We start from the raw sequence: 19267 nt of genomic DNA, 5'->3' as shown, positions 1-19267 counted from the left end.
CCTTGACCCTTCAGTAATAGCTTTTCTTTCATAATATGAAAAGCTGTGCATCTAAAAGCTTGGCCCACAGGGAACCCTCACGTCTTGACTTAGCTTCCAGGACCAGAGTACCATCTGCTCAGAGTCATTATTATCAAGCATTTGAAAATCTATGCACCTAGTCAAGGAGTTCTTAATCAAATCTGCTGGCTTCCGTCTTAAGTGTTCAAGAGTGAAGCTACCCAAGAGAATGTCAGTCTTTTGTTCTTTACAGGAGACTGATCAACTGTTAATAACTTCAATGACCTTGGAGTCAATTGACTTAAACTTTAAGGCAGGCAAAGGAAAATGAATACCAAGTAGTAGATTAAGCAGTTTTTTAAAATTATGAAACACAAAAAATCTTGGAAGAGTTTAAATCTGAAGCAAGTCACACTCACGGCACTGTTCTGGGCTTTCGTCAGAACCATCTTCACAGTCTGGATCCCCATCACACTGCCACCGGTTGGGAACACACTGGCCATTGTTGCACACAAAGTCAGACTCTGCACATGTCTTCTTCACTGCAAAGTTCATTCCCAAGTTAAAGTTGAAGCCACTCACCCAAGACCCCAATCCTACCTTAAAGCCCCAATTACATTTTGATATATTTCCTTTAAAAGTAAATCTGAGTTGATGGATGCTCAGTTGCCAACATTCAGGACAACTTTGGAAGACTCATATATATATATATATATATATATATATATATATATATTTTTTTTTTTTTTTCAGATGAAGGTGTTCATTTGAGAAACTTGGATAATACCAAATTCAAGGAAAGAAAAACTTTGTTCATCGTCTTTCAGGCCAGGGACACCTTACAATGAACTTCTTGCCTGTTTGGAATGCTGAGATTAACTAATATTTGTATTCTCTTCATGAATTTCTTCCAAATCATTTGTGTACTGCATAAGTGTCTTGGTTCAAGCCCACTTTCTTTTACTATAACAGGATACCTGACACTAGGTAGTTTGTAAAGGAAAGAAATATATTTTGGCTGGAAGGTGGCAGTCCAAGAACATGGCACCAGCATTGGCTCAGCTTCGGGTCAGGGCCTCGTGTGGTGCCATGACACAGTAGAAAATGGAAGGACAAGTGGATGTATGTGGAAAAGGCAAAATACAAGGGGCGTCCTTGTTTGTAACAGTCTTCTCTCTCAGTAACTAACCCAGTCCAGGGAGAAAGGCTCTGTTTTCTCTTAATGACCTAAGTCACTTCTTAAATGTCCCACCACATCTCAGCACCATTACACTGGAAATAAAATTTCATCATGAGTTTCAGAGGAGTATCACACCACAAATAAGGACAAGAGTCCTTACCAGATACTAGATCTGCCAGGATCTTGACCCTGAGCTTCACGGGCTACACAACTGTGAGAAATACGTTGCTGTTGTCTGTGCCACACAGCCTATGGTATTTTTCTTATAGCTAAGACACTGGGCTAGGGGCATCTCTTCATAAAACATGTTTTAGTGTGTGGATAGAAGGTGAAGCCCCAGTGTTGAATACTGTCACCCTTTTTGGTATACAGGGGACAAGGAACTCATAGAAAAGGGAGAAAATTTAAAGGGAACTATGACAAGAGCTGTTTAACATTCAAGAGAGAAGATGTTTTCACCTTCCCAGTCAAAGGGCGATGTCACATCAACCTGCTAAAAGTCACTGAAGCTGCCAGAGCTAATTCCCATAGCTTACTGCCGGTGTCAAAATAGGGGTCAGTCCTACTAATTCTTCCTAGGGCAGGTCCTTCCTCTATGCTTAGGATTATAATGCAGTTCACTGTTCAAGGGGTCACTGTTAATTATGTCAGGAAAATAAGCATGAAAGACTACCCTAAGCAAACCAGGTAGCTTGGTCACCCAAACACAAATGAGCCATAAAGTATGAAACAGTCTTGATAAAGTAGCCAGACAGGATGCCCACAGCTTTTCTTCCTTATTCTATATTCTTTCTTGGCCTAAGTTCCTATACTTTCTACTTGAGTTTCCTTTTTTTTTTGCGGGGGAGGTGTTGGGGGAGGACTACCAGGAATGGAACCTAGAGGTGCTTAACCACTGAGCCACATCCCCAGCCCTTATTTATTTATTTTGAGATACAGTCTCACTAAGTTGCTTAGGGCCTCATTAAGTTGCTAAGATTGGCTTTGAACTTGCGATTCTCCTGCCTCAGCCTCCTGAGCTCCTGGGATTACAGATGTGTGCCACTACACCTGGCCTGAATTTTCATTTTGAAACATTCTTCTCTAATAAATATACTCTGCTTGTAAATCAACTAAAAGACCACAATTTGCTAAAAGTTGGAAAAGGACCTCTTCAAGACAGGGGCTTAAGCAATGTAAAAGTCTCAGTATTTAGGGCTTAGTTAAGCCTAAGATATTGTGAAGTGGGGCTATAGTGACTATAGTCAATTTCTAACACTCAAGATGGGTTGATGAATTATAGTAATCCAAAAAGGATCATTCATCTCCTTGAGTTAAGTAGCTATGGAAATAAGAAAGGCCATATTAGCTTAGATTCACACCTGTTTCTAAAATCATCTTCACAGAGAAGCCCCAGTGTTAACACATTCAGTGCTCTCTGAGACCCACATTCTCTGCAGTTTGGGGAGAACCCAGAGACAGCAGGGTTAATTGGTATAATTCAACCTATGATGTATTTCAGAATTTGCAAAAGAGGCAGAAGGGGAATGGCCATAAAGAGAGGACATGATTTCAAGAAGTAGAAAATATCATGACAACATGAAAGACTGGCTGTGGAACAAAGTGTCATACAAAGATAAAAAGGAACCAATAAATTGTTAAAGAGTTCATCTCCCTCCATCTGAGCAAACACTGGTCAGGGATGTGGAATAAAGAAAAGATATTCGAAGCTGGGCATAGTGGCACATGCCTGTGACTCTAGTAACTTAGGAGGCTAAGGTTGGAGGATCCAAGTTTGAGGTCAGTCTCAGGCAGTAATAAGACCCTGTCTCAAAATTAAAAAAAATTAACAAAATGAACCTCAGTGACAGAATACCCCTGAGTTCATGCCTAAAAGTAATACTAATTTTTAAAAAGGAAAAGAAAAAAGAAGACATTTGAACTGGACCTTGAGATATGGATGGAAATGTCAATGTGCCACCAGGGAGGTGAACCAGCAGTTACATACTTAGGGTGTCTCAGTTACTGATTTACCAGCTCAGCCCAACACTTAAAAAAAATGAGTTACTGGGGCCAATAGAAGCACATAACTCATGGAATCTAAACTCAAGTTGACTAAATATGCTAGTTGTCATGCTTGAAAGAAAGAGCTCTACTGAAATTGTAATCAAGTTCCCTATCAAAAGGTTAGACAGGAGAAGCAGGAGGTGGCTTTGGAAATTTTAAGTAATTATGAAGCTTTTTCCTTACATCAGGAAACATTTTAGAATAAGCAATCAGAGCTTCCTGAGCGAAGTTTCCACTTTCTTTCTCTTCTTCACATCTGTGAAACAGCAACAGATTCTGACCAATAATATATTTAAGTTCTCCTACTTCAAATGATCTTGATTCACTGTACGGTTCATCTATCTTCTTCCTTGACCCAAATCCTCCTACTATGGCTAGTAGAGGGTATTTTAGGAAAAAACAATAATTACCCTAAGATGGCCCAGGCTGGATTCTACTGAGTCAGATGATAAAAGAAGACTTCTACAGCATGAAGAGAATAATTACTTTTTAAGAAAAAGCAATGGGTTTTGCCCAATATACAATTAGAATAGGGGAAGAATTGCTCCTTAGATCAAAAGAACAGTTGAAAAGAATGAGGTCTTTCTCGTGGAGATATTTGTTGAGAACTGTATTACCTAAGTAACCTAGAAATAGCATGGAACTTAATGTTTTGTGGAATAGATTAAAATCTTAGTGTTAAATGCAAATGATGGAAACGTGTAGCACAAGAGAACTATTCTTGGTCATGAGACTGGAGATAATTTTTTTATCCAAGATTGCAGAGTGGACTTTCTATGCTTTCAAAAGAGCTGCTAATCTGCACACAGGCATGAAAACACCCATGATATTGCATCAGAAAGAGCAAGCATAAGACAATGTTTATAACATTTTAGTAATGTTGCATGAAGAAGAAGGTAAGAGCATTACAAGATGGCATTTGAAGACCCTTGTTTAGCTTCTGTTTTTCTTCTGTGTTTCTGGTGTGCATAATGAACAACTGTATACGGTATCTCTTAAAAGGTAAATGTCAATGGTAGTACCAATATTTGCACACAAAACTGCTTCAAGATTTTTACAACACAAAAGAAAGGGTTCAAAAAAGGAAACTTCAGCCATGTACTTTAGGTACCTAAACGTGACCTTGGTATGTAGCTCTCAGATGTTTTGTTTGATGTGAAGTCATGTAGACCGCACACACAAGCATTTTTTGCAATGATCTTTTGATACTGATCAATGGTATGATGTTATATCCCCATTCTCTTGGGGAGAGAATGTCTTCCGCCCTGCTTCATGCTTTAGAATCAGCAACTATTGTGGGAACAGGATTAGAAATGAATCCTTATCTGATCTTTCGTCTTTGCTGGCTTGTAGTTTCTATGCCCAGGGTTAATTACCACGCCAAAACTTTGGTGGATTTTTGTAGTGTCCACAACTTGCTTTCTTCTCTGGGATCAGAGCCATTTGAGAATTTTTAAAAAGTTACTTCTAAGCAACTTCGGTTTGCCTCTATTTCTGGTCCTCCCTTCCCTTTCCTCAGCTTCCTATACCCCATATGCCAGATCTAAGATAAACCAGGTCCTGTCATCTGAAAGGAACTCCACTTTATCTTCAACATTCCATACTCAAGTTGATAACCCCGTGTCAAACACTCAATTATGTTCCTGTGGACCAGGAAGTATAGATTCTTTGGACTTGGGTTCAAAGCAATTCTTTTGTGTGTATTTTATTTGCAGCATCTCAACACATTTGTAGTCACTAAGATACCATCATCGCATTTCAGTAACATGCACGAGTCCAAGTGAGGTGACAAATGAGGTGACTGAGCTCTTCACTTACCACAGTTCTTTTCATCACTGCCGTCGACACAGTCTTCATCTCCATCACATTTCCACAGCAGGGTTATACAGCGGCCATTGGTGCACTGGAATTGGGAGGGCTCACATTTGGCTTTTCTGCCTAGAAGAAGGAAGAAACATTTAGCAAAGCCAGGGTAGAAAAGTTAGAAATACAAGTTACCTAAAATCTAGGAATGGGGACCCTAGCGGGACAGCTGCAGACTCAGGGGCCAGCACGGGATGGGCCTTTAAGACAGTGACTGACAATAACTGAATTCTCAGTTATTGGGCACAGGCTAATACCAATCGCTAGATTCCTAACCTTTCTTGCAGGGATATTAAGTTCTGGCTCATGGAATGCCAATAGAAATGGAAGAAATGGAATCAAGTGCTGCATGATGTTTTGGTCAAAATGGAATGCAGATTAGGACAGTGGTCTCAAAAAACTAAACTGAAATTAAAGAATTCCTATTGCCAGAGAATACATAGTTGAAAAATAAGGGAAAAAAAACTAGAAGAAAAAGAATCCCTAAGAAAATTCACAGTGAAGGGCTTAGCAGAACCTCTTGCAGACTTAAACAAGCTTCTTAAAAAATTTGAAAATAGGGACCTCAATACCTAGAGGTTTTCATTAATAAAGCACAATGCTCTGGTGCATTATCTGCTTATGGGCAAATCTATAGTGCAAAAAGGACACAAACCAAGCACACCACCATGGATATATTTCTGAAAAGAGTGGCACCTCCTCCAGAAGAGCCCCAGGCAGGCCCTTCAGAAGGGATTCCAGAAGAAGGCTCAGAGGAGGTGACAGCTTCATGCATGTTATTGCCCCTGAAGATTTTCCTGTGGGACAAAGTGTGGAGGTAGAAGACAGGGATACTGGATACTGATGCTCCTGACCCTGTGTAGACTTAGGCTGATGTGTGTATTTGTATCTTAGTGTTTAACAAAAAAAGTTTAAAAAGTAAAAATTACAAAAGTTTTTGTACATAGAAAAAATTTTACAGAATAAGAATATAAAGAGAATATTTTTGTACAGTGTGTTTGTGTTCTAAGTATTATTACAAAATAGTCAAAAAGTCTAAAAAGAGTTTAAAGGTTTATAAAGCCAAAAAATTTCAGTAAAGCTTAGAGATACAGCATGGTGATGGGGCACCTGCTATATAGTGTGCAGCCCCTGGGTTTCATCCCCAGCATCAAAACCCAAATAACAACAAACAGTTGCAAAAAATTATGAATAATTTATTATTGAAGAAAGAAAAATCTTTTCTTTTTTTAAGTGCATGGTGTTTACAAAGTCAGCACAGTAATGTCCTGGGCCTTCTCTTCCCTCACCACTCACTTACAGACTCATCTAGAGCAACTTCTAATCTTGTAAGATCCATTCATAATAAATGCCCTACACAGGTGCACAGGTTTTTATCTTTTATACCATATTTATTTTACTATACTTTTTGTTTTTAGATATACAAACACTTACTATCATGTTACAGTTGCCTACAGTATTCAGTACAATTCCCTCCTGTACATATTTATAGCCCAAGAACAGCAGGCTACACTGTATTGTTGAGGTGTATAGTAGGCCACAACATCTAGGTTTGTGTAAGTTAACTACTCTGATGTCAGCACAGTGATGAAACGGCCTAACATCACAGTTCTCAGATTGTACCTCCATTATTAAGTGATGTATGGCTGTATCCTTAAAAAATTAGGGAATCATTTTCCTTCCCTTTATTCCAGCTTGATTCCTAAAAATTGGACACGGTGGCTGGAATAGTGATTTGGGGCCAAAGGAACCAGATGAAGATAAAAGGAATCTAGTTTGCCAATAGTCCACAAAGGGCACCCCATCCCCCTCTGGACTCATTCTCTCATTTGTTTAAACCATTTGTGTGGCTGCAATCACGCAGCCAAATCCTAATCCTTTGATGGCATTTCTTGTCCACATCTATAATATTATTCATAAATGATGTTCCTATCACAAAGTAAAGCAGATTTAGAAAGGGATCCGCAAGAAGAGGGTAGAAAAAGAGGTTTAAGATATGGTTCCTCATCTTAGAAATTGAGGCCTAATTGGAAAAACACATTTATGAATCAGCTCTAAGACAAAAGAAACAAGGAAGTATAGTTAAGAGGCAAACGGAAATGGTTTCTAATTTAGTGATGATTGAAAAGGAAAGGAAAGGAAAGTTAAGCCACAGACCAGCATTCGGTATCTCTGAGCCCGTTCTCCTTGGCTTAATATTTGGCTATTTAACTCATTGTAGTATGAACTAAGACTTGAAGGAGGACACTCAGTTTTTTGCCTGGCACAGGAGACAGGGGTCCCCTATCATTGAAAGCTTGTCCTTCTGGAGACACGATTGCTTTGAAATAAAAGGCACAGACCTGATTCTTAATGCCAACATGCACAAATATTTGGGAAAGCCAGAGGACTTATGTAGTGCATGTAGATTACTGGGAGAATGGGGTTGGGGGGCGGGGGAGACTCAAGCAGAAAGCCTTCCGATTTCCTGCCACTCTCAGCATCTGCAGCTGGGACGTGCTGGCGTAAGAACAGATACTATAGAGACAAGCACAGACTGGAACTCTTGTGTTATGTGCACAATACTCTAGTTGGTCTCCCTAGTATCAACCACCCCCTGCTGCTAGGCAGAATTCTATGCTTTCTGGCTAATTCTCAGGGAGATTAAAATTTGGTTCCAGTAAAGATTACCATATGGTTGTGGTTACCTTCAGGTACTAAATACATTGCTTTTAAAACTCTATCTACTATTCCAATCCCAAGAGTCCAGTCAAGCTAGGATTTAGCTGCAAAGCAATATGTTTTAATGGCATTTCCTATCAGCATTTCATAATATTTATTCATTCTATAAATATTTTAATTGAATATAAGATTCTAGGGAGTTATAATGGGAAATAAGAAGAGATAGAGATAGTTATTTAGAAGTACCACCTGTTTGTTTTCTACCACTAAGCCACTGTGAGGTACCTGGCTGCCTCCTCCTCTTGCCCCCATTAACCATGTATGCTTAGCATATTCTTAATGTGTGGATTCATGTTCCAGGGGCCACTTACAATAGTTCAGTGTCCTTACGACCTGTGAAGACTGTGGGAGTAGTAAGAGTCTACTTTGAGTACTTTATTTGAAAAAGTAGTAAAATAACTATTTGTAGGCAGAGAGCATAGAGAACTGCTGCTAGAGTACAGTGAAGATTGAAAGGCTTTGACTTTTTTAAGTGTTTTAGTTTACCAAAGGTCAAGTCAAATGAGACAAAAGCACTGACATTGACATAATCAGAATGATAAACATATAATCAGGCTTGGATAAAACTTAACAGTAGATGTCAAAAGATGATTCTCCACTGTCAAATGATGTACCACTTCCAGGTCCCAAGTGAGGTACTTGGAAGATAACCTTCTTAAAAATTAGTTTTTAAGCTACAGATCTTGCAGGTGCTCAAGCTGACCTCAGATTAAATGCCAGCATACAATATTCTATTACCTCGAAGAGGTGAATTTAGTTGTAATACAAAACTACCAAGTATAATAAGTTATATTAGAATCCCAGCAATTCTGCCTCAGGAATGTATATTAAGCAAGCTCATAACAGACATAGGATTTTCTTAGTGTTCATTCCAATATCCTAAGGCAATAAGGAGTTTAATTTCTGCCTTTCTTATCCCACGTGTTCACTGCATCCAACTGCTGTCTGCCTGTCATAAAGCTGCATTTCACCATCACACAAACATGGCATTCCATTTGGAAGGAGGGACAACTGGAATTAGGAGTTCAATGTACTACCAATACATCCCTGCTTGTCTAAAAGAGGGGAGAGATGAGAGTGGGAGCAGGCAGGGTAGCTGGCTTTATAAAGGATGCTTTAAAGAGGGCAAATAAAGGGGCTAGGGCTGAGGCTGGGGCTCAATGATAGAGCCTTCACCTAGCATGTGTGAGGCCCTGGGTTCAATCCTAGAACCACATAAAAATAAATAAATAAAATAAAGGTATCGTGGCCAACTACAACTAAAAAATATTTTTTTTTTTAAAAAAAGAGGGCAAATAAAGACCTTAAGCTTCATGGACATCCCTATCTGTTTACTACCTTTCTAAGCAATTTGTTTTGAGAGACTCTCATAGGCAGAAAGCTCCCTCCAGTTCCATTTAATTCCCTGCTTCATGAAGAGCAGGAAGAGCTCAAATGCTATACTGAATACTAAGATCTCAGCCACTCGATGAGAATACTGTGGGTCTTCCCTCCAAGTTCCCCCAAAGAGTCTACCTTTCCTTCTTCAGTGTTCAACTGGGACTGCTACTGCACAAAGAGGTCCAGGAGAATGGAAAGCACCAAATGAGTTAAGAAGCTTTTGGTTTCTAAAGCTCTGGGGATTACAGGATTGCAGACCTGTAGTCTGTTTCCATCCATGACAGTTAAATCTCAAGTTCAGTATTATATTTTCATAAAGGGAACAGGCTGAACTTGAAACCATCAACACTCAAGGTTCTTTTTAATTCTCAGGTTAAGCTAAAGCCTAATGATACCTGAAAGAATTACCTTGGAAGTCAAAGCACTAGGTATTCTACAATCCAGGATTTTTCTGCTCAGAAAGATGAAAAGTTGGAGTAAAATAAAATTCTCAGTGGGTTCCTTATAGTCATAGTGTTTCACAGGAATTGCCCTAGGGCTTCAGGAGTTCTGAAGTAAGGAGGAAGTCCTTGGAGAAGGGATCCCCAGTTGTTTCACCCAGGAAGATTTTCTTTTCAATACTAGAGTTTTCTGAGATACTTTGAAAAGGATCCTCTTACTTTAAGAAATTGCACTGTCTAGGTTTCCTTCTAGCTCTAATACTTAGTAGAATGAATACTGTGTCCCATTGGGTGAGAGGCCTTTGAGTCATTGTACCTACTCACTGATGTGTCTATTTAAATTAGCAGTGAGTGAATTCCCCAAGAATCACTTGCTTTCACTGTCACTCATATCTATGGAATCAGACTACACAAACTTCCTTCAAGGCAACAGTGTCCCATGAGACTTGCTACCTAAACAGTTTAAAGCTACTCCCTTGGCTCCAAAAGATTCAGGATTTTTAATACACATAGACGTCAGCCTGCTGTTGTCTAATTGTTCCTACAATTAAGCTTCAGTTAAAAACTGCACAGACCTTATAGTAAAAACCAAGCTTCTAAGATAGGATACAACTTTCCTATAGGACTCTCAGTGGGCATCTTGGCAGAAGTGCTCCAACATGAATGCCTAGAATATAGAGACGTCTCTGAGTTTCAGGCTCAGTATGCACTTGAACCTGCACAGAGGGGCTCATGTGGCCACACTGTGGGGCTATCCAGCCCAGAATTCACTTCTTTCATGTCCTTCCTCATTGCTCAAGCATAAAAGTGTTATCATCTGCTGGAATTTCTTCAGTCCATTTGTTTTGGCACTTCTGGGGCCACCAAGGGCATTTATTTTTAGTCTAGTTCACTTCTCCTTTAAAGCTTGCTACTTAAAGCCAAATTTTCTATTCATAGACTAAAACTCCTTTTAGGATAAACAGATTTCTGAGTCAGCAAAGAAGTTTTTCTACAGGGTAGGAGGTTGATCAGAGGGAAAATATTGCAACAAGGTGCTAAGAGGTTCTGATCCTAAAGTCAGCCTTGGAAACATTAAGAACCAGTTTAGGAGTTAACTACAAACTGCTAACTACTTTGGATAATTTTTCTTAATCACTGAAATAAGTGAATATTACAGTTCGATTGTCAAACAGTTTTTCCATCTACATCTGATGAAGATAATAAGAATCAAAGATAAATAATTGAATGCTTTTGTTGTTGGTCAAACATGGCTCTAAGACTTCATGTCTCTTAACTCATTTAAACCTCAGTTGTCCATGGTCAGCATTATTACTTCCCATTTAAAGTTCAGGAAAACTGTTTGGAGAAGAGAAATATAGAAATTGCCCAAGATTATCCTGGGCAGGGCTAGGATGTGAAGCCAGGCACTCTACCTTCCGATATCATGCACACGAGTAAACTCAGGACTATGTACTTTCTAGAATAAGCACCCAATTCGGGACTTTGTACCTTCTAGAATATTTTGACTTGGAATTTAGATAATAGAGCTGGCTTAAATTAATCTAGAAATAATTGGATTCACTTATCAGAATGATACTCTCAGTACAGTTTTATTATTGAGCTAGACCCCTATTTCCCTTTCCCATTATAGGTTTTTTTTTAAATGCTGCCAGAATTCCTTTAGCAAGTCTTTTTCTAACAGGACTACAGTTCTTGGTTTGCTTGTCTAAGCACACTAGTCAAGGCAGAGCAAAAGTTCTCACATGATACACCCAGGAAGTTATAAGGCTCTGTGGGTAGTAAACTAAAACAGTTGTTCCCCAACCCTAGTGTACATCAGAATCCTCTGCAAGACTTGCCAACACATCATGCTGAGTCCACCCCTCAGAATGTGATGCAGTGGGTCCAGGTGGGGCCCTCACTTGCATTTCTGAAGAGTTAATGTCAATTGCGTTGGTCTTGCAGTATACTTTAAGACTATGGCAATAAGGTTAAGCAGTGAATTTTATACATAACAGAAGAGGCTCTTTCAAGGTTCTATTACTATCCATACTATTAACCCTCATAAGCCTTTATGTTCATCACTGAAAGGACATAGGAGATAAATGGAGATAAATGCTACTCTTTTGTAACAGAAGTGATGATAACAACCTCTTGAGTCCATTATTGCAGGTAAAACTTATTTAGATTCCTTAATAGGTACAAATAGTAAAGAGATTCTTCTAAAATCTATCTCCCTTTCTTCATGTGTCCTAGCTATAATCAGTCCCATCGTTTTCACTAAATCAGTAGTTGAGAAATGAACCCAGATTCTTTTCTTCTGACATTTGGCCATCTAGCCCTGGCCATATCTAAGCCCTCATCACTCACTTGATCTAAATTTAAGTCTCCTGTTCTTTTACTTCCAGGCTGTCACATTCTCTGTCCAAATTGAGAAAGTGATTCAAGCAACTCAGAATGGCCAGAAGAGCCAAGGATGGGATCATTTCCTGGATTCCCACTGTCTTTGGGATTTAGTTTAAGTTCCCTACTAGTGTCCTCAAACTTTTCCCTTTTGGTCATCACCTGCTCAGGTTATAGCAGCTGAGCTAACACTTTAAGAGAGGCCTCAGTCATTTCCTCATGCTTCAGCTCACCTCCACATTTGCTTTGATCCCACCTGCCCATGTCACCTCTGTTCACTCATCCACCAGAAGTGGGCTCAGATGGTACCTCTTCAATGAGGCCCTCATGTGCCTTTTGGGACAGAACCAGGTGTGGTCTGGCTATTTACCATAGTTCCCTATGCCTTCACAAACACCATCCACTGAGATGTGCTTATCTACCTGTTTCTACCTTTAGACGCAGATTTCCTAAGGTGGGGCCTGTAGATCATCTTTATAACTCAGACCCTAGTGTCTGACATCTAAAGATTCTCTAGACCCTAGTTACTAGTCCTGGATGCATGCATTGATTTTTAATCCACTAATAAAGCTGGTGTGGATTCTGTTAGAATATTCTCCCTAGTTTTTCCGAACCTGAAACTAAGTGTGACTACCTGCTTTAGAAGCTAGAATATTTTGAAAGTTCAGGTTATAAAAGCCCCTGTTTCCTATGCCGATGAGAGTACCTTCATCTCCTGCTTATGGCACATTATCATTAAAAAACAATACACTTTCACACACTTGTATGTCAGAATGAGTGTGCCAGCTTCATTTCCATGTGAATAGATTCCAGTACTTGGGAATCAGCAGCCCCTAACTGGTAAGTTTAAGAGTTTGATGTTCCTGGACTCAGATTTTATTTCTGCCATTGTGATGCTCTCTGGTCATGCTGGCAGCAATCCATTGTTGCTTGAGTTGTATCAGCTTTGCAAGATCATCTGCAGAGATGGAATAGTTCCTGGCATCAAGTTAAAGTCTAAGTTCTTGGAGAGTTTAGTGAAACTTCATGAGCTACAACTCCAATAGTATATGGGAACTCTGGCAATCTTCAGCTGCCATTTGTTGCTTTCATGATTAAATCTTAAATAAATACCAGATCTATTCCCTTTAATTCAGCGCTCCTATCCTAGTATGTCTTTGGATCACTGATTTCCCAGTTTGACTTCTCCACTAGAAGAAATGCCATGAACTCCGTGGTCACTGTGTTGTCTGGTGCCATACGACATATGGGTGGGTGCTCCGTGGATGTACATCTACTGGTTTCAAGCAGATGTACAATGGAGACTGGCTTCAGTTTATAACCTATTTATTAAACTTAGAGATCCTTCAGTAACTCAGGTCTTGGGAAAACTTTCTTAATACTAAGGATTACAGGCAGTCTATAAAATAGGAATCCTATTCACTCACCATATTGGGAACTATATTAAGTTGTAACACATGAAGTAACATGCAAACATTGTTGATCACCAAGGCTTTACGATTTCCCTTGCTTGGCAAGTTTCACTTCCCCTCACATACTCACACCCAATTCCCAACACTATGTCTAGACCTATTAAGACTCCTGGACTTCAGGGCTAACGCATAAACCCCCAGAGGGTGGCAGATCAGCCACTCCTAGCCGGTGGCCCCATTCTGTAGTTTTTTTCCCTAAAGTTCTCTCTTCAATACAGGGCTAGGCATACTCATTTCCATAGCCATACAGCATTGCTAAGATACAAAGCAGGCAAAGGATGTCTGAGCAAACATGAAGACATTTCTAGCAGAATCTCTGTACCTACTCTGACAGCACCTAACAGGCACTCTCTTGCTTAATTGTTAATTGAAAACCTCAAAATAACTAGCAGGCCCAAGTTTTCCTAGGAGACATCATGTGAAAGGGAAACTGGGCTAAGTTTAACGTATCACCTGCCATCTTATTTAGCATCCACAGAGCTGTTAGTGTGTCTAACTCGTTGGTAGAAACAGTGTTCAATGTTTTTATTTTGAGCCAACAGCAGAGGATAGCAAAGAGACACTAATTTAGACTGATAAATGCATAGAGTGAAATTGAGATATTTTCACTTACAAAGTCAAATTCTCTTATACTTGACCCTAAGTCCTCAGAAATATTACCATTCCTTAGATTTGCCCATCTTTAGCTTGGGACAGGGGTTTGTCCCTGACCATTTACTTCTGTTCAACAAGTACATCTCACCCATAATCTCAAAGAAAGCATTTTTTGGAGTGTATATCTAGAAAGTAGTTTGTGGCCTGGGTATTCTCTTGAGATCAAATTAGAAGGGAATAAACAAAGCAATTTTGAATCTATCAACTAACCACACTAGGGGCAGTTGACTTGGCCTAACCATGAGATGCTCTCATGAGGCAAGTATGCATATTCTGAGGGTCATTATAGACCTCATGGCCCTGTAATGCATTTAATATCTAATAGGCTAGCATGCAAATGTGGCTTTCCAAAGGAAAGTCCCAATGCAAATTGAAGCTAATTGTAACCTGATATAGGTAACAGCCTCCTCTAGATCACTAGTCCCTGTATTGAGAAGAACTTGATACGCAGTCTGTGAGAAATAGAAAATGGCCCAGCTATTTACTATGAATTATCTATATTTCGATGTTGTGTGCCAAGTTTAAGGGTTTTTGGATCAAAACCTGAAGCCGTATGGCTGGTTCCTGCTCTACTCTAGTTTTGTCATATCAGTTTGCTACCCCTCCTGGAAAAGAAGGGGCTCACAAGGACTTTTCACCTCTTTCAGGACTATAACAAAAATTCAAGTCAAGCACATGGTTATTCAATTTTTATAAAAGGAACAAACACTTCAATCAGGGCTGTATTTCTTTTGATGATGGAGGCTGCCACCTTTGCTAGCTATGCTGAGTGTTTAAATATGCACTTTGTTGTACTGAAGTCTTAACGTTTGACAGCTCTACTGAACTTGGCCTTGATATGCATGCTTTAGGTATCTGAAGACGTGAGCACTAAAAGCAAAAGTTAAATAACATAGGACAAGCACTACAGGTAAGTGCCAAGTGAAGGGAGCAAGAGGATGATTGAGGGGATAAAACTGTTTCAAGCAATTCTCATTGCCTACAAGGGCTTAACTGGTTACCTGGTTTTTCTTCCTTTTAAAAAAATGGTGCATAATTACACATAAGGGTGAGATTTATTGTTTTATATTTTTAACAATATAATTTCTAGTGACTTGTTTTTAAAGTTCCTGTTAACATGTCCCATTCTTGGACTTAAGCAAAGATTACCATCATAATTGTCATTATTGTACCTTCTCTCAGTTCTACCTAGACAGGTCAGGTTTCTTTTCTCATTGTCTCAGTTTTTTTTTTTTTTTTTTTACCTTTAGGTCTATTAATACTGCCAATTTTATATCAACCCACTCCTCACAATAAAAGAAGTTTCTTCCTATTCTTCTGCTTGTTGCTAACCATATCTGAATAGCTCTCACAAAACTTAATTCTTCTAGACTCTAGCCTTGAAGAATGTATGGTACCCCAGATCTTAATCTATATCTAGGTGGGAGGAAAATGTCCTAGAACCCCCAGGTAATTTGCACCCAAGTATACTAACTTCTCTTGCTGTCTTCACTTAAGCTCTTTGCCCTGAGTTTTGTGCATACCTGCCCTGTCCTACAGTATTCTGGACCAGCAAAGTAAGTGTGTGCTGGGGGGCAGGAGAGTTGGAGAGAAATGGTAAGAACAAATGACCAAGGGGAGAAAGTCAGTTCACAAGTCCTGGGACTTTGAACTTAAGACAGGAGCCAGTCTGGGTTGGCTTGGGATCAATATCTGCCTCAGCCAAATTTGCTCCAGTTCAGAAAGGAACTACTTCTTTCCTTTTGACAAATTTAGGTTTGCATGGGTATCTTTTCCACTGTACACGGCATGTCCCTTATTTCACATGTAATAAAGGGATCCTCACCTATCTAATTCAAGACCAACATATGGCTTTGACAAATTCATTTCCACACTTTAGGTGTATTCCTCGCATTCCACAGGGAAACATTAACCTCTAAAGCAAAGTTAGTATTTCTTAAAATCCAAGAATATAAAGGGATGTGCAGCCAAAAAAAAAAAAAAAAACAAAAAAAACAAAACAAAACAAAAAAACAATATTTTCTCTCACTTGCTTGGATAATTGTAGGCAGTTTCTGGTATAGTGTTTTGAAATGTTGCAAAAAATATAATGCAAGTCCTGGCACTATTCTGAGAGATCGTTTAATAAGTTAGTATTACTCATCCATTAATGATTGTTAATGTCTGAAAGGGCTTTTCTGGGCTCTTAGGTTCCTTCCTTACAGGTCACATTCCACCTTCAGGACACTCTTGTCTTTTTCAGAGTTCGGACAGAGGAAAGCCTTTGAGGTTACAGCCCGCTAGTAACCTGTGCTTTTTTACTTTCTCTTAAAGATAACATTTCTCAGGCAGCTAAATTAAGACTCCGTGGAGCCACGTGATCCACCTAAACGTGATCGGGCAGCCAACCAATCGCAAAGAACTGAAAAGCCCGTCCCAGTTTCACACGCTCCGGACGGCCGAACCAAAGGGCAGGGGGCATTCGCAATTTTTACAAACCCCAAGTATCGCCGGAGAGGCTGCTTGACCACACATTTGAAAGTTCACTCTCACTTCAAGAGACACGTGACTGCGGGCGGGCGGGCGGGCCTCCTAAGCCACCAGGCGATAGGAGGTAAGGACTCTGGAATGGGTATTAAGGGTTGAGACAGCTTTCAGTCCCCTTTCCCTAGAACTGGCTGGCAAGCAAGCCCCTTTGTGTCACGTCTTAAGATCACTTCAGGGACCCGCCAAGACGCCGACCAAACCTTCTTAAGATAGGCTTGCTGTCGCCTGCTCAGGGAAGTTGTATGGCCCAAGTGGGAGAGTGGCTGAACACTGGACAGGGCTTCCAGGCCCAATGCAGCTGACCCCCGGGACTCAAGGGTAGTCACCCCTGCCTTTCACAACAAGCCACAACCATGCACCAGCTCTCACGCTACTCTTTTGATCTATTGTTTAGAATGAAGGCTAATTACAGTCATTAGACTAGTACTCGGTTCCTCTGGAGGAAGCCCAGTGAGAAAAAGGATCCGCAAACTAACCTGATTAAGTCTGTGTCCAACCCCTCTCCCCCGTTCAGCTGCATCAGGAGCATGTACATATACCAAGAGGTTTCCACACGCCGCCCCGGAGTGGAAAGAGGTGTGGAGAAGCACCTCAAGGAGAGCCCCTTTGAAAGCCACACTCTAACCCGCACGCCACCGAGATGGCTTGGGGCCTGGGGAGTCGCAGTTGGGGTGCGCAGGCTGCGCACTTCTGGCGGTTCCGCGGAGCCTCCCGGGCTGCCGCCCACCGAACGTGCGTCAGCTCACGGCTGCTGGGGGACTCCCTGCCCCGGCCAGCACCTGACGCCCCGCATCCTTGGAGATGCCCACCTCCATCCGCCGTAGGCTCTCACCCTACTTAAGTCCAAGGGGCGCGCCCTGGGCTGTCGCGCACCTCTCGGCCAGGCCCGGCTCTCTGCCTTCTTCCTAACACTCCGCCTGGCAGAGGAGGCAGAACCATTGTTCAGTGGCTCAGAAGCTCATAGTCCCCAGCCCCTGTCAGGGGTGTGAAAAACGAGGCAAAGCAGTAGCTCTGGGGGAGGGGGCATAAGGGAATGAAGACTAGTTCAAGCGAGGGTTTAGGACACCCAAAACCCCACTGTCCCCCAAGCTCGGTTCCCTGTAGCCCTGTAGCCCTGTAGCCCTGTAGCCGAGGCGCTGACAGCTCAGAAGCGCCACCAGGGTGGGGAGGGAAAGGAGGAGAGCGGAGCGGCGCCTCCTAGGAGGGGGGTGGGCTAAAGAAGACCGGCGCCTAGGGCCCCCACACATATTCCCGGCACCCTGGTTTGCTCCAGGCCGTCTGAGGAGGGGTGCGTCCCCACTCACCGGCTCCAGTGGCGCCGCTGTCCGCGGGCGCCCAGCACAGCGCGAGCAACAGCCAGAGCGCCCAGCGCGCGGACGTGCCCATGGTGCCCGCCTGGATGGTGCCGCCGCCGTCGCCGTTCGCTCCGCACAACAAGTTACCAGCCCTTCGGAAAGGAGGAAGGAGGTGGGGGCGGGGAGGGGGAAAGGGAAGAGGAGGGGGAAGGAGTTAGAGGGGGGGAAAGGGAGTGGGGGAGAAGAGGGCACCCCCTCCCCTACAACTTGCACAATCTCCTCCCCACCAGCCAGCCCGCCCACCCACCCACCTCCCCGGGCTGCAGCAGCGGTGCAAGCCGAGGCTGCGGGCGGAAAATAATGCAGGCGCTGCAGAAGAGGGGAGGGAAGGGGAGGGGAGGGAGGGTACAGGAGAAGGGGGGAGGGAGAGGGGGTGGGGAGCCGAGAGCAAAGGAGAAGACACCAGAGAGGAGCCAGCCGCGGAGCACCCACACTGGCAGCGGCTGGAGCGCGGGGTGAGGAGCCGGGAGGGGGCAGGAGGGGGAGTGGTCAGCGGGGGGGCGGTGGCTGGAGCCCTCCTCCACGCGCTGCTCTCACACGCGCCAAGCAGCCGGGTGCCTGCGCCGGGGGTGTGCGAGTGTGTGTGCAAGTGTGAGCGTGCTTGCGTGAGTGGCAGTGGCCGCGGCTGCCGCCGCCATCCGGACTGCTCCAGGGGCCCGGCGCGTCCGCCCGGGGCTCACGGGGGGCCGGGGCGGCCGCTGGTTGGCTCGCGCACCGCCCTCGCCTCCAATCCCGGGTGTCTGTCCTAATTTCCTGATCCAGGGAACCTGCCGCCGCAGCAGCTGTGCGCTCCCTACAGTCATTACTGTACCCTCCGGCAGCCGCCAACAGTAAATGCAGCAGCGGCAGCAGTTAGCGCTGATGCAACTATTGCTGCTATTGCCACCGCCTCCCCAATAACGGGGCTTGCAGGGAGGGGGCTGGGGGTGGGGGGACGAGTTGCACCTTCTAGAGGCAGCAAGCATCTCTCTCTACCACCCTCTGTACCAGAGGCTGGTTTGGGGCCGGTAGGTAGCATCTTCTCGGGCCTCCTTTCTCCAACTAGAAAGTGACAAAGAGAAAGGGTTCCAAACGTTTGTGCTGCTCTGATGTGGGGTTCGGGATACCTACCAATCGCACGCTGAGATGCCATTTTGCTAAAAATTAAATGTGTCTTTAAGTGAGAGAAAGAGAGAGCGAGAGAGCGCGCGGTTGTGGCATGTTCTCTGTAATAGAACAAGACTAAAATAACCCAGTCTGGGATGG

General features: G+C 42.6%; 1 protein-coding gene and 1 long non-coding RNA gene across 13 annotated transcripts in view; one reads left to right on the top strand and one right to left on the bottom strand.

Annotated features, from left to right (window-relative positions):
- Positions 1-18421, bottom strand: part of Vldlr (very low density lipoprotein receptor) — a 33659-nt gene extending 15238 nt beyond the window's left edge. For all 3 annotated transcript variants that reach the window (XM_021725609.3, XM_021725607.3, XM_021725608.3), the window contains exons 1-4: positions 18274-18421; positions 17972-18114; positions 5045-5164; positions 420-542 (exon numbers count right to left, since the gene is read on the bottom strand). In XM_021725609.3, the coding sequence (XP_021581284.2) occupies positions 420-542; positions 5045-5164; positions 17972-18053 (325 nt within the window). In that variant the 5' untranslated portion in view covers positions 18054-18114; positions 18274-18421. The remainder of the gene's footprint in view (positions 1-419; positions 543-5044; positions 5165-17971; positions 18115-18273) is intronic.
- LOC110598018 (uncharacterized) overlaps positions 18393-19267 on the top strand; it is a 153938-nt gene continuing 153063 nt past the window's right edge. For 9 of the 10 annotated variants that reach the window (XR_013438103.1, XR_013438101.1, XR_013438097.1 and 6 more), the window contains exon 1: positions 18393-18477. This is a non-coding gene — a long non-coding RNA (uncharacterized LOC110598018). The remainder of the gene's footprint in view (positions 18478-19267) is intronic. The other variant, XR_013438099.1, reaches the window with a different exon arrangement.

Source organism: Ictidomys tridecemlineatus, chromosome 4 (assembly GCF_052094955.1).
Source record: "Ictidomys tridecemlineatus isolate mIctTri1 chromosome 4, mIctTri1.hap1, whole genome shotgun sequence".
Lineage (NCBI taxonomy): Eukaryota > Metazoa > Chordata > Mammalia > Rodentia > Sciuridae > Ictidomys > Ictidomys tridecemlineatus.
The sequence above is the reverse complement of the archived record's forward strand: the minus strand, read 5'-3'. Positions and strand labels throughout refer to the sequence as shown.